Source organism: Abrus precatorius, unplaced genomic scaffold (genome assembly GCF_003935025.1).
Source record: "Abrus precatorius isolate BTA unplaced genomic scaffold, Abrus_2018 Scaffold3, whole genome shotgun sequence".
Classification (NCBI taxonomy): domain Eukaryota; kingdom Viridiplantae; phylum Streptophyta; class Magnoliopsida; order Fabales; family Fabaceae; genus Abrus; species Abrus precatorius.
In genome coordinates this window covers 25,894,801-25,907,219 of record NW_020874373.1, presented here as the reverse complement: position 1 = coordinate 25,907,219, position 12,419 = coordinate 25,894,801, and the positions used below count along the sequence as shown (strand labels likewise).

General features: G+C 31.5%; 1 protein-coding gene across 1 annotated transcript; it reads left to right on the top strand.

The window, feature by feature from the left end:
* The first annotated feature begins 5,507 nt into the window (after positions 1-5,507).
* LOC113863227 (glycine-rich protein 23) lies at positions 5,508-10,753 on the top strand. The gene is made up of 8 exons (XM_027496728.1): positions 5,508-5,794; positions 8,811-8,891; positions 9,154-9,242; positions 9,330-9,404; positions 9,560-9,660; positions 9,752-9,895; positions 9,990-10,052; positions 10,261-10,753. The coding sequence occupies exons 1-8, from the start codon at positions 5,672-5,674 to the stop codon at positions 10,434-10,436; spliced, it is 852 nt and encodes a 283-aa protein (XP_027352529.1). The 5' UTR covers positions 5,508-5,671; the 3' UTR covers positions 10,437-10,753.
* The last annotated feature ends 1,666 nt before the right edge of the window (positions 10,754-12,419 follow it).

Below are 12,419 nucleotides of genomic sequence, written 5' to 3'. Positions count from 1 at the left end.
AACACGCTAGTTGAAATGGAACATTTAGCTATATAACTAAACCAATTATCCGTACAGAATGTTTAGCTTCATAACTAGACCAATTTGCAGTGTGGAATGAACATGTAGAATTTTTTTAAAATGACATATTTGATCACCACAGAATGATATCATAGATTTTTGCATTAGGATTTAGGAGCAGTAGCCATATGTTTGAGACAATTAATTTCATTGTATTCACATATTTTTTGTTTTGTTCTTTCTCATTAATTCCTTCTTTATTGGTAGCTCTTCACAGATTCTAATAATAATATTGTTTTCTCTATGAGGCTGCTCATATCCATTTTTGGTATTATACAACAGTTTGGTTAATTAGTGTATGTCAAATCTAATATGTTGCATGGATAAGATGGATTGTTAAAATCATTTGATAGTGCCATTTTGCCAACTTCACTAAGTTGATTTGTACCCCACACACAATCAAGTTGATGAAAGGTAGATTCTTAGTTTTACATAACAGAATATATAGTAGACATTTGATGATTTAATAAGCAACAAGTGTCCACCAATAATGGTCTTGATGAGTTTTAATTATTTAATTCAAAGATATGTCTGTTGAAGATTCAGAATGTCATGTCAGGTTAGTTTTGGGTGAAAACTTAAACCATTGAATTAAGGAAATGGTTTATTATGAATGGAGATTAATATCTGCACAGTGCATAGAAATGATTATTATGAATGGAGATTAATATCTGCACAGTGCATAGTACATGAATAACATACACAAATTAGTGCATCATGTTCATGAAAACAAATATGTTGTGTGTGTATGAATATATATATATATATATATATATATATATATATATATATAGAGAGAGAGAGAGAGAGAGAGAGAGAGAGAAATAGATTTGAATTTTCAAAATTGTCTTTGGTACTTGAATTCATATTTTAATAAACATCCTGGAGTTATTCATGTAATGGAACTTCCAGTTAAATGAACATCTTTAAAATTGTATATGAAGAAAGTTATTGATATTGCTTCCATTTAGACTTGAGAATGTCCTTTGTTTGGCAGTAAGTTAAGACCATAGTAATCAATAGCAGCACTATAGCGGAGTAGCAGATTGGCCCTGGGTTGCTACTGGATTCAAATAAAAGAGCAATTTTCAATAGCGGGCATCTTGGTTGCAATAGCTGCTAAAAATGAGGCTTTCGCTTGCAATAGCAGTGTTATCATGAGTTAGGTTTTTAAAAACCCATTTTTACCCTAAAACAATGTTTAGGGTTTTTTGGGGTAAAATTGCGATTTCACCCCGATTTTCTATTGCATTTTTTGCTTCAGAAACATAATAAGATTTGAAACCCTTCTGCCTTGGCCATTCACATAAAAGGTTGCCTCTGTTTTGACCTCTGTTCCTTCACATTTTAAGGGCTATTTTTTTTCCTGTCTTCTGTTCCTTCTTATTTTAGACTTCCCAATTCATTTTCTGCTAATTTTTAATTTAACGTGTTATGTTCTTTTTCTATTAATCACCATCATCTTTCTTCTTTTGACTGCGTTACTTAAGCGATGGTGATTGTGTATAAAATACGACTTATTATATATCATGAACTTCTTTATTTATTTTATTTTTGCTCGAGCATTCTTATGTATAGTAATAGTACAAATTATTTAGTTTGTACTATAATAGTTAAAATAGCGACCATCCTGCATCTTGTTATCCCACTATAGCATTATGCTCCGTTATTCAGGATTGATATCTATGGTTAAGAGTTAAGACAAGTATCAGTGCCTTTATATCAGTCTCTTTTGAGTGAGTGAATTGGCAATGTCAAATGGGTCTGATAAAACAGAATATATATATATATATATATATATAATGAATTGTTTAGCAAATGAGCCACACACACTTCATGGTTTGTTTTTTATATATAATGAGCTGTTGAATTTAAAGAATCTTGACATATGTCAATATGTTCGAAGTTTATTTTAATTGATTTTTTCTGGATTGGTTAAGGGTGTCAGTAACTTATTTTTGTCTACAATTGATTAGCATTATTGAACTTTACCTTAAACTTTTCATTTTACACTTCTTAGTGGCTCACTTATAATGACTTTCCCAATTTAATTTCAATTGTTCAACAATATGATGCTGCTTCTGATATAGATCCAAGTAACTCGGGGGTTTTAAAATTCAACAGAAAACATTAGGGAATACGCTAAAAGAAGAAAGCCTAGGTCATTTGCTGAAGACGGTTGCATATGGATGCTGTTGCACCAAAGGTTTGTGCATCATTCACACCAGACAAGAGCAGTAACTGTCATGAAGTATGTAATAGATACAAAATATTGTATGTCTCTATGTCTTGTTTGACTGTCATAAAACTAGTGTTGACCTTTTTACCTAGTGATATTGGATGATGTATTAGTCTTTGTAAATTTAAGTAATAATTATGTGAATTATTGAGTTTCGTGTTGCATTTCTAAGTGCTGATATTATCATTTAATCTGTTGCTTACATGTTTAATAACTGTTAAATTTCGAGAAACCATTGCACATTTGTTAAAAATTCTCAGGAAATTGCCACAAATAAGCGATTCTTGTGTTATCATTTGAGGACAAGGGGATAGAAAGATAGAGCATGCAAGCTTTTTTACAGCCAATAAAAGATTCATTTCCTCAAGATGTGTGTTCTCTGTCTATGTTGTTCTTGTCACCACGATTTCATAGTTGTGCTGTTTTTTCTCCTTTTTCATGTGCTGCCTCACTTGTTTTGTTTAATGTTCTCTTTCAAGATAAAAATTATTGCCCAATCACATGCGTCTACTCCTATTGGCATAGATGGAACTCTCCATGATTGTCCATGCTCAATCTTTAATGTCACATCTTCATTTAGATTGGTTCACTGTCAACATTAATGTTACTCTTATTTAATGATATTGACCGAATTCAATATTTGTAATTATGTGTATGTTTTTAGTTAGCCAAATAAGTTAAAATTAACTTCAAAGTTTATTTAACCAAAATATAATCGTGTGGTAAAAAAATTATTTCTTAGTCTGTAACACTTCAAATAATTTCGAGATATTTGAACTAAAAATAAAACTAATATTAAAGGATATTTTAATTTGATGCATTAAAATAAAAAGATTAATTTTATTAGGATTCATGATTTATTAGAATATGTTTTAATTCATTGGACTTTGTTATTAAGATATATTTTCTCTATTAGGTTGAAAATTTCATAATGATTTATTTCATATTATATTAGATTTCTATTATAAGGATTCGTTTTCTATAAATAGGAAATTATGTAATTATAAAGTTGAAAATTAAATAAAATTAGAGTTTACTTTAAAACATGAGAACTTCTCTTTAGTTCTTAGGCAAAAACTAATTTGATCTTATCAAGATAACTTATGATAAATAAACAATGACTTATCATTCACCTTTTTATCTCTCTTTTCGTTTGCCGTCAATATTCTTCCTTAAGCCAGAATACTAAGGTGATTCATTTTTCATTTTATATCATTTAGTAATTAGAATATTGGTCTCTTAAATTTTAAGTGTCAATTATTTCTTATTATTTTTAAAAAAAAAAACTATTGTGAAGTTAAATGAAAATTGAGTTTTTTCCAAATTGTTAGAACTTTCTTTTACTCCTTTGTGAAAGACCTAATCCAATTTCATTAAGGCAACTTAAATTATAAGACAAGTCATTTTTCTTTCCATATCACTAGGTAATTAAAAATTTCTATATTTTATAGAAAAAAAAAGTTAGCTCTGATAAAATTTTGTATTTTCTTATATGTATATTGTTGATCTCTTCTTCAAGTCTATAACTCTTTTCTTCCTCTCCTTCATCATCTTTTTCTTCTATTCTTCTTCATTTTCATCCTTCCATTTGTGTGTGATTAAAAAAAGAAAAAGGACAGTGATGTAAACTTACGTTTGCATTTGGGCTGCATATTGGGTTGGACATGGGTTGAGATTGATATTGCAAATGTTTCACTGATGATTTCATAGGCTTCTCCTACCTTTACATTTGTGATTTTCAGTATGAACTGCTGTATTTCTTTCTTTCTTTCTTTCTTTCTTTTTTTAAATCCACGATGTAGAGATGAAGAGAAGGAAAAAGAAAAATGATGAGAAAAATGAAGTGAGGAAAAAGAAGAAGATGGAAGAGAGAAATGAGTAAATTTGAAGAAGGAAATGAACAATACATTTGACAAAAGAAATAGAAGTTTTATCAATAACAACAAAGTACCTATATAAAAGTTAAATGATCAGGATGAATTTCTTCCAACTTACTTTGGCAAAACATTAATTTTGTCAAACACCTGTTTTAAGAATTTGAAAATGAATAAATAAGTTAAATAGGAAAAACTGCAGCAGCAACTCCAACAGGGTTGGAAGGAATTGATGTGGTATAAAAAATCCAGATAAGAATGGTCTCTATATTACCTGACCTGATGGCTTTCAACCCTTTTCTACAACTACAATTCTTATTGGGAGGTTGTGGGAGATGATTTACACAAGCTCGTTAGAACTTCTTATGCATGGAAAACTCACCTTACTAATCAATCAGAATGTGGGGATGAAAATGAATTTAGACAAATCTAAGGCAATACCTATTCATGCATGCAACTTTGTCTCTTATGATCTCTAAAGGAACCTATCTGATTGTGCTAATGCTATTGATATGCTTAATTCATCTAAAGAGGAACAAAATTGTGAAATATTATACCATTTTGTTCTTTCAGTTAAACTGAAATTTCTAGATACATCCTTTTATTTAAGGGAGTTCCACGTCAAAACATTTCCATCCCATAGAGCCGTAAAATTGCAACAGTTTAGGAGATATACACCTTCTTTTAAATTTAACTATTTAAAAATAAAATAAATAATTTATATTAAGATAAAAATATATAATAGATAGATCAAAATTTTTAAGTTAAATTTATTTTTAATTATTATATTTTTTCATTTTTGTCCATTCAAATAGTATAATATTTCTATTATATTTTATTTCTAGTACTCGTAAATAGAAGTGATAAGATAAGTTATTCGATTTTATTTGAATTTTACCATGCTAAGCAAGCAAATATTTTTTATTCAAATTATAAAATAATTGTCTGAATCCAATTTATAAATTTATTTTATACTTAAATTGACTGAATTATCTTAAACATGACCAAAATCCGAGTGAGTCAAATAAAAGGTTGAAAATTAATTCAGAACCAAAAATTAAAATCTAAAAAGTTTTACTCACTCAAAGGTTGAAAACAGATTACGGGGTTAATCTTGTGAAGAAAAGCACATGGACCTTGCCTTGCTTGTAGAACAAACAACCTACCCGGGTACCCGTTTCACGAAAAATGGGGTCATTTATCCGAAAAAGAAAATTAAAAGAAAAATGGAGAAGGGAATGAATCTAAGCCGTACGTGTAAGGCACGCGCGTGGACAGGGAAGAATAGGTGAGGAAGGCATGCAACAAACTAGAGAGTAGTGGGAGTAGCCCGCATAACACCCCAAACCCAAAGACGCATAATACGGACCCTGAGGTTTAAGAAATACTTTACCCTTCTATTCTTTTTTCTTCTCCTCTTCTACTCTAGGGTTTTAAGCTTAGGGTTTCACTCTCTCTCTCTCTCTCTCTCTCTCTCTCTCTTCCGGCATAGCCAGCCATGGATAGGTACCAGAAGGTTGAGAAGCCCAAGCCTGAGTCTCCCATCAACGAGAACGAGATCCGAATCACAACACAAGGCGCCATTCGTAACTACATCACCTACGCCACTTCCCTTCTCCAGGTCCACTCTCTCTCTCTCTCTCTCTCTCTCTCTCTCTATTACTTCAATGTTCGCCTTTGCGTTTCGTCAATCGATGATTCTAGAATATGAGAAGTCGTTCGTTTTTTTTTTTTTTTATAAATATGATTTTTGTGCTGATTGTGGTTTTGTTTTTGGTTTCGGGATGTTCCTGTTGTTCTGAGATGGCATTTTCGCAATGTTTTGCGATTTTGGATTTTTTTTTTTAATTAAAGCTGTTTAGTGAATGCTGGTTTGGTTGACTTTTGATTGACGAGGTTTGCGTGTTGGAGTGGGTGTGTAATTGATTTCATTCTGTGTTTCCATTTGTTCTCTTATGACGCTTGGTTGTGAGAGTTTGATTATGTTAAAAAACCCTATGTTGTTATCATTAAATGAATGGATGAAGGAATAAGCCAATGAAAATGTGTTTTCTGTTTTGTTTTTGTTGATTGACCATTGAGATTGGCTTCTCATTTTGTGGATTATTCAATGTGTTTTGTGTCTGTTTTGATATGGTGTTTTTTGGAATGTGTTGTTGGTTTATTTTTTATTTTTGTTGCATACGTATTTCATTCAACTCCATGGTTTATTCGGACAGCAAAGATAGTACACACTGTAATTCTAAAATGTGGATGATATGTGATGTTTGCATTCTGTGATTTGTAATATAAATTTTTTGAATTGCCTCTTTTCTGATTTATTAATTGTTCAGTACAATAGGAAAATTCAAGGTTTATTTTGTGGTTTTGAAATTACCAAAATGGTGGGCAAATACAGTTCATACTGTGCCACAATTTTGGTTGTGATGCCATTGCAGAGACCTTTATAACCATAATAGTATGGCCACAATTTGAAACCTTGGGAGAAGCTCAATAAAAAGCTACACTGTGGATATGTTCTCAGGTTTTGTAAATTACAGGTCTTACTAGCTATTTGAAACAATCAAAGCACTATGAAATATAGTTATTAATCACACACCACTGCTCCAGTACAGCCCTTTGTGGGTGGAGGCTGCTACAGATTTCAGTTCAAGGAGCATTATGATGCCGTGGCTGTTGTGCTGCGATTTGTGCTGCAAATCTAATACATTCACAGCTGTTTGCACTCCCATTGTATTGCGGAAGGGAAAGCCCTTTTTATTTATATTTTCATCATTTCCCCAAGCATATTTGGAATCAGGAAACATGAAACCCTCCTTCATTCATTTCTTCCCTTATTCACATTTAAATCAAGAAGATGCTCATCTCATCCGCTCAAGAGCTCCAGTACACTGATCACCGGTGCTCTTTCCAGCCATACCTTTCCGTTTCCTGGGTTTTGGCTACCCCACTGATTCCAGCATCCTATGCAACAGTTATTCAATATCAACCAAGCACTCTCTACCCAGTCCACTGCTCACCCCTTATTCACTCGCTCTGTTCCTGCTTGCAAGTCTCGTTCTTCTTTTCATGATATCCTCTGTTCTGCTTCTCAACTCCTCTCCCCCATTCTTGATTTCAAATAAGTTTCTCAGTATGGCTTATTAATAAGCACTTTTTAGCTTATTCCTAGAAATTTATGGTCAAATTTATAAGATAAGCCCTCATATATAAAAAGCTTATTGAATAGCGCTTCATTAAACATTGTACCCAAACACACTCTGAATATGCTAATTATATATTTTTTGATTATATATATACAAGTACAGTATAAATTTATTATGTTGGATTCACAAGTTAGGAAGTTGAAGTGATTATGAATTCGGAACTCATCTTATAGAAGCTACAGAACTTGAAGTAAATCATTGTTCTTGAGAAAATATTAAATGAGAAAAACTGAAAATTTTCATGAGTATGTAAATTACAAATAAATAATATGTAACTGTTAAGGTTTGTGATTTTGCAGTCTTTCTTTTAATATATAAATCTGATCATTTGATTTTTAGATGTTATTTATACACTTTATGCATACCCATTTTACTTAGCCGTTAGTTTATGATTTATTTAGTGTATCAACTCAATTAAGCAATTCTAAACTAGCACTTAATTGATTATTGTGTCAGCCGCATTGCTGAAAACCTATGCTTAGAGAAGTGATGTGTAATAAGGAAGAGAAGTAAATGTATCACCTGAGGCATTCATTCTTCTGCTCTCCTCTCCTTGTGTGTGTGCAAGTGTGCAAATTGCCGGGAGGAGAGGGGGGGGGGTAGGTGTACCTGTGCAGGCTTTCTTTTGCTAACGTATTTATTGATAATGACAACCACCACAAAACATAATACCTCTTGTGGGGTTGGCTACATAAACAATGCCCTTGAGCTCTATCAGAGACCAAATTCACAAAAGATCAAATGAGTGAGGTCTTTTTCTAATGGTTTCTCCTAATATTTTTGGTGGTCTTCCTAAACCATTGTAATTCTACTATATTCCATCTTGTAGACAAGTTTGCGAGTTTGTATCATCTTACCAGTAGGGCCTATTCTAACATTCTTTCGTAAAGTTCATCCTTATTTTTACTCATCCGGCCCAGAATTTTCATCTTTGCTATTCTTGTAATATGGACCATTGTAATAGATATTTTACTATTTCAGTATTTCTTATTCAGATTGTCCAAGTCATCTAATAAACAGATGTGGCTATTCCATTCCAAAGTTGAATTAGAAACCTATTAGAATCGTGGTGTTATATGCATATTGTGATGGTTAGATACTACAATAGTATAAATTTTTGAATTGTTACATTGGATCCAACACAGACTGAGTCAGCAGACTGATAAAAAAATGATCTATTTAAGAATTATAGTTTTATAAAAAACTTACAATTTACTTAGTAACAAAATGTAAATTTACTAATATTAAGCTTATAATGCTGATCTTGTTTTTAAAACAAATGTTGAGTTTGACTAGTTTATGAATAACTCAACTTATTTACACCCATGTGTTCATGCATGTTTTAATGTTATTCATGATTGGCAAATCTTTAAGAAACTAGTCATATATTTGCTTATGCTGTCTTATGGTTCTATGTTATAATTCATCCAGGAAAAGCATGCAAGAGAGATTGTCTTGAAGGCAATGGGACAAGCAATCAGCAAGACAGTTGCGATTGCAGAGATTTTAAAGGTTAAATTTCTTTGCAAGATGTTCAGCACAATGCATGTATTTTCTTCAAAATTTATGCAAATGACTGTCTACCATGTTTCCATTTAGAGTTACAAAGGAATTGCAGATAACCCTAAAATAATTGGCAATAACAATTGAGAAGAGGGCAATAAATCTAAAATAAATGGTTACCAAAAAGATACTAAAATACAAAATCTGAAAATACAAGATACTTCAGAATTCAGATTGAATTTTTGTGGTTGTATTTCTACTCTTTAAACAGAAGAGAATTCCCCGGCTGCACCAGGATACTGGCATTAGCTCAGTTAGCATAACAGATGTGTGGGAACCCATTGAAGAGGGTCTTGTACCGTAAGTTTTACATCAAGTTTTAACTTGCATGCATGCATCTTTGTGTATTTTGGTGACAATGTTGTTGATCATCAACATTTAATGCAGCGTGGAAATGACTCGACATGTCTCTATGATCTCAATCACCTTATCAACTAGAGAATTGAACAAAAATTCTCCTGGGTGCGTGAAACTTGTTGAATCTTTCTAATTATTTTTTATTCAATTGCCTTATTTCCTGCATAATGGCCTGCTGAAAATAATTTTCTAGCTTATATTTTGAATACTTGGTTTGTTTTGACTTGACATATATAAGATGTCTATGATCTTGCTTATAGGTATCAAGCTCCACTTATTGTGGAACAACCAAAGCCACATACCAATTATCAGCAGCAACCTATAAAACCAGCGCGGGGTCCTTATAATGCTGTAAATGAAGGTATCCTACTTCTCTATCACAATAAAAAATAATCATTGTGATTTTAAATGCATTAATTTCTAACTATATTGTATTTAATACTGTATTTTAGACTCATATGGCCGTGGTCGAGGTCGGGGTCGGGGGAGAGGGAGAGGAAGGAATTGGGGAAGGGGTGGTTATGGCTATCAAGGTGGTTATGGAAATTATCAAGGTGGATATGGGTATTACCAGGGTGGGTATGCAAATTATCAAGGTATGGATTCTGAGTACTTGTATGTTCCTCTTATTTTTGGATGTTTATAATTTTATTTTTAGTTAGTCTTTAAATGTGGTTTGGTTTGTGGCAGATAATGGTGGGTATTCAAATCGGGGACGAGGTGGCGGACGAGGTAGAGGTTGGGGGTATCGTGGTAAGTATAATTGATTGGTTTTGTTTCTGCTTCATATTTTTCTTCTGGAAATGTGCAACTTGTGAATGCTTTATTAGTTTCCTGTTTTTCTTCGTTTACCCATCCATACCCCGAAACTATGAAAAACTGTTGTATGAACGATGTCATGTCTAGAAGATGATTTGTCCTTATTCAATCTGATTATAAGCTGATCTAACGGTTGCATCAGGTACTGGTTATGAAGGTGGCAGAGGTGGAGGTGGTGGTTATGAAGGAGGCAGAGGTGGTGGTTATGAAGGAGGCAGAGGTGGTGGTTATGAAAGAGGCAGAGGTGGAGGCAGGGGTTATGGGCGTGGAAGGGGACGAATGGGTGGACGTACAAGGGGTGGTGGCAACCAGGCATGATAGCAAAGGATGCTATTGCCATTCTTGCTGTGAATGCTTGCCTTGACAGTGCGGTTAATGTTTCTAGAATACTGTGTTGATAGTGTGATGTGGCTCATGTCGATCCAGCATATTATTAAGCAGTATTTTATGTTTTTTCGTCATGAAATTGATATGGGCAAGGTTTTGTTCATCTTTAGATTTAGCTGGAAAGCATCTTGGTTTTATGATTGCTGTAATTCATTTCAACTTTTATGGTTGCCAACACCATATTTTTATCTGTATCTGGTTTCTATATTGCTTTTATTTTAATGAAAAGTAGCGTTTTCTTTGATAAACACGCGTGATTCAAATAAATCCAAATAGAAGTGTATATTTTACGTGTACAGCCAGCTATACCATATTGTATAATTTAGGTTCATAGTGCTCATCTCAGTAGTTTGTTATCAGTCCAACTCATCAATGTAATGTAGTAATAATAATTGTGAAATACCGGTCGCAATAATACACTAGCTTTGTCAGAAGAAGCTTGTTAGTGTTAATAATCTAATAGATAATTTTTAATGATATTTGAATTAAAAATTGCTATCTTCACTTCACTAGTAATTAATAATTGACAGAAAAATGAACATAACTGTAGTAAATATTTAACTATTAAAACCCTATTTTAATTTCTGTCTTCGGTCTTCCATGTTTTCCTTGTACGTCACGGAACCAAATATTTCCAGTGGCATTTAACACATTATTCAGATGAATATGTATAGCTTTTACCGTGCAAGGGGTTTAACTTGTGAAACAGGAGGAAGGGAGTGAAACAGTGAGGAGGTAAGTTACTTCCATAATTTGGTAGGAGGACCTGGATTACATCTTATCCATTCAAATTATATTAATATAATAATAAATTTAATCAAATATGTTTTTATGGTTAGATTTGAAATTGGATGCTTCTGTTGTGAGTATGTCACTTGAGAGGATCCTAATTCAAGGGGAAGGGTTTTTCTTAGTCCCGTCACAATAAAGAAAAAAAAAATCCATCATTTTGGGAGTAGTGGAAGAAGTTAGGAGTGTTTAAAATGGAACATGAATAAAAAGTAAAAAATTAATTAAACCAGAAAATAAAAATATTACATTATATGTTACAGTTTGATTCGAATTTCCATTTCTATTATTAAAATCCAACTAAGCTGCACTATAATATATTTATGAAATTTTTTATGAAAAAAATACATAATTGTTGTATTAAAATTATAAAATTACAATAAATATTTTTCTTTCTAATAAAATTTTATTATTATTAGCTGCTTATTTTCAGTTCTAACAATTGAAGTTAACAAAACTCATAAATTTATTGTTCTTTCACAATTTTCTCATTTTAATTAATTAGTGTCTCTTTTTTTATTTTTCATTTTTTCAACAAATTAACATTTTTATGGTTTCTTTTTAATCTCAATAAAAAAATTAAAATAAAATTTATATAATTTTTAAAAAAAAATAAAGTCATTAATAAATAAATAAAACTTAAAGACGTTAACCAAAGCCATTAAATATTAATTTGATTTGATTTAATTATAATATTTTATTAAAATCATATACAATCAAATAATATTTATATAATTAGTTCAAATAACTCTTTAAGTAAAATTAAATTAAATAAATACTTTTAAAATTGGCGCTGTCAATTTTTTTTCAGCGTTGAAAGATTTAGAATTACATTAAAGTTATAAAAATATAATAAATTTTTTTAATAAAATTTTAAAATTATTAGTTTCTTATCTTTGGCATTCAAGACTAAGGGTAATACTTTTTGTTTATAGGATAACATGTTTGATTTTTTTAGAAAGTTCCAAAGTGTGATTTAGGAGGAAAAAAATTGTTATGTGACGAACATAGTTTCGAGCTTCCAAAATTTAATTTGGAATTATTTTAAAACTTATTCCGAGATGTATTTTTATTCACTTGATTTATTTTAAAACTGAATTTTAACAAAATTATTTTAAAAATACT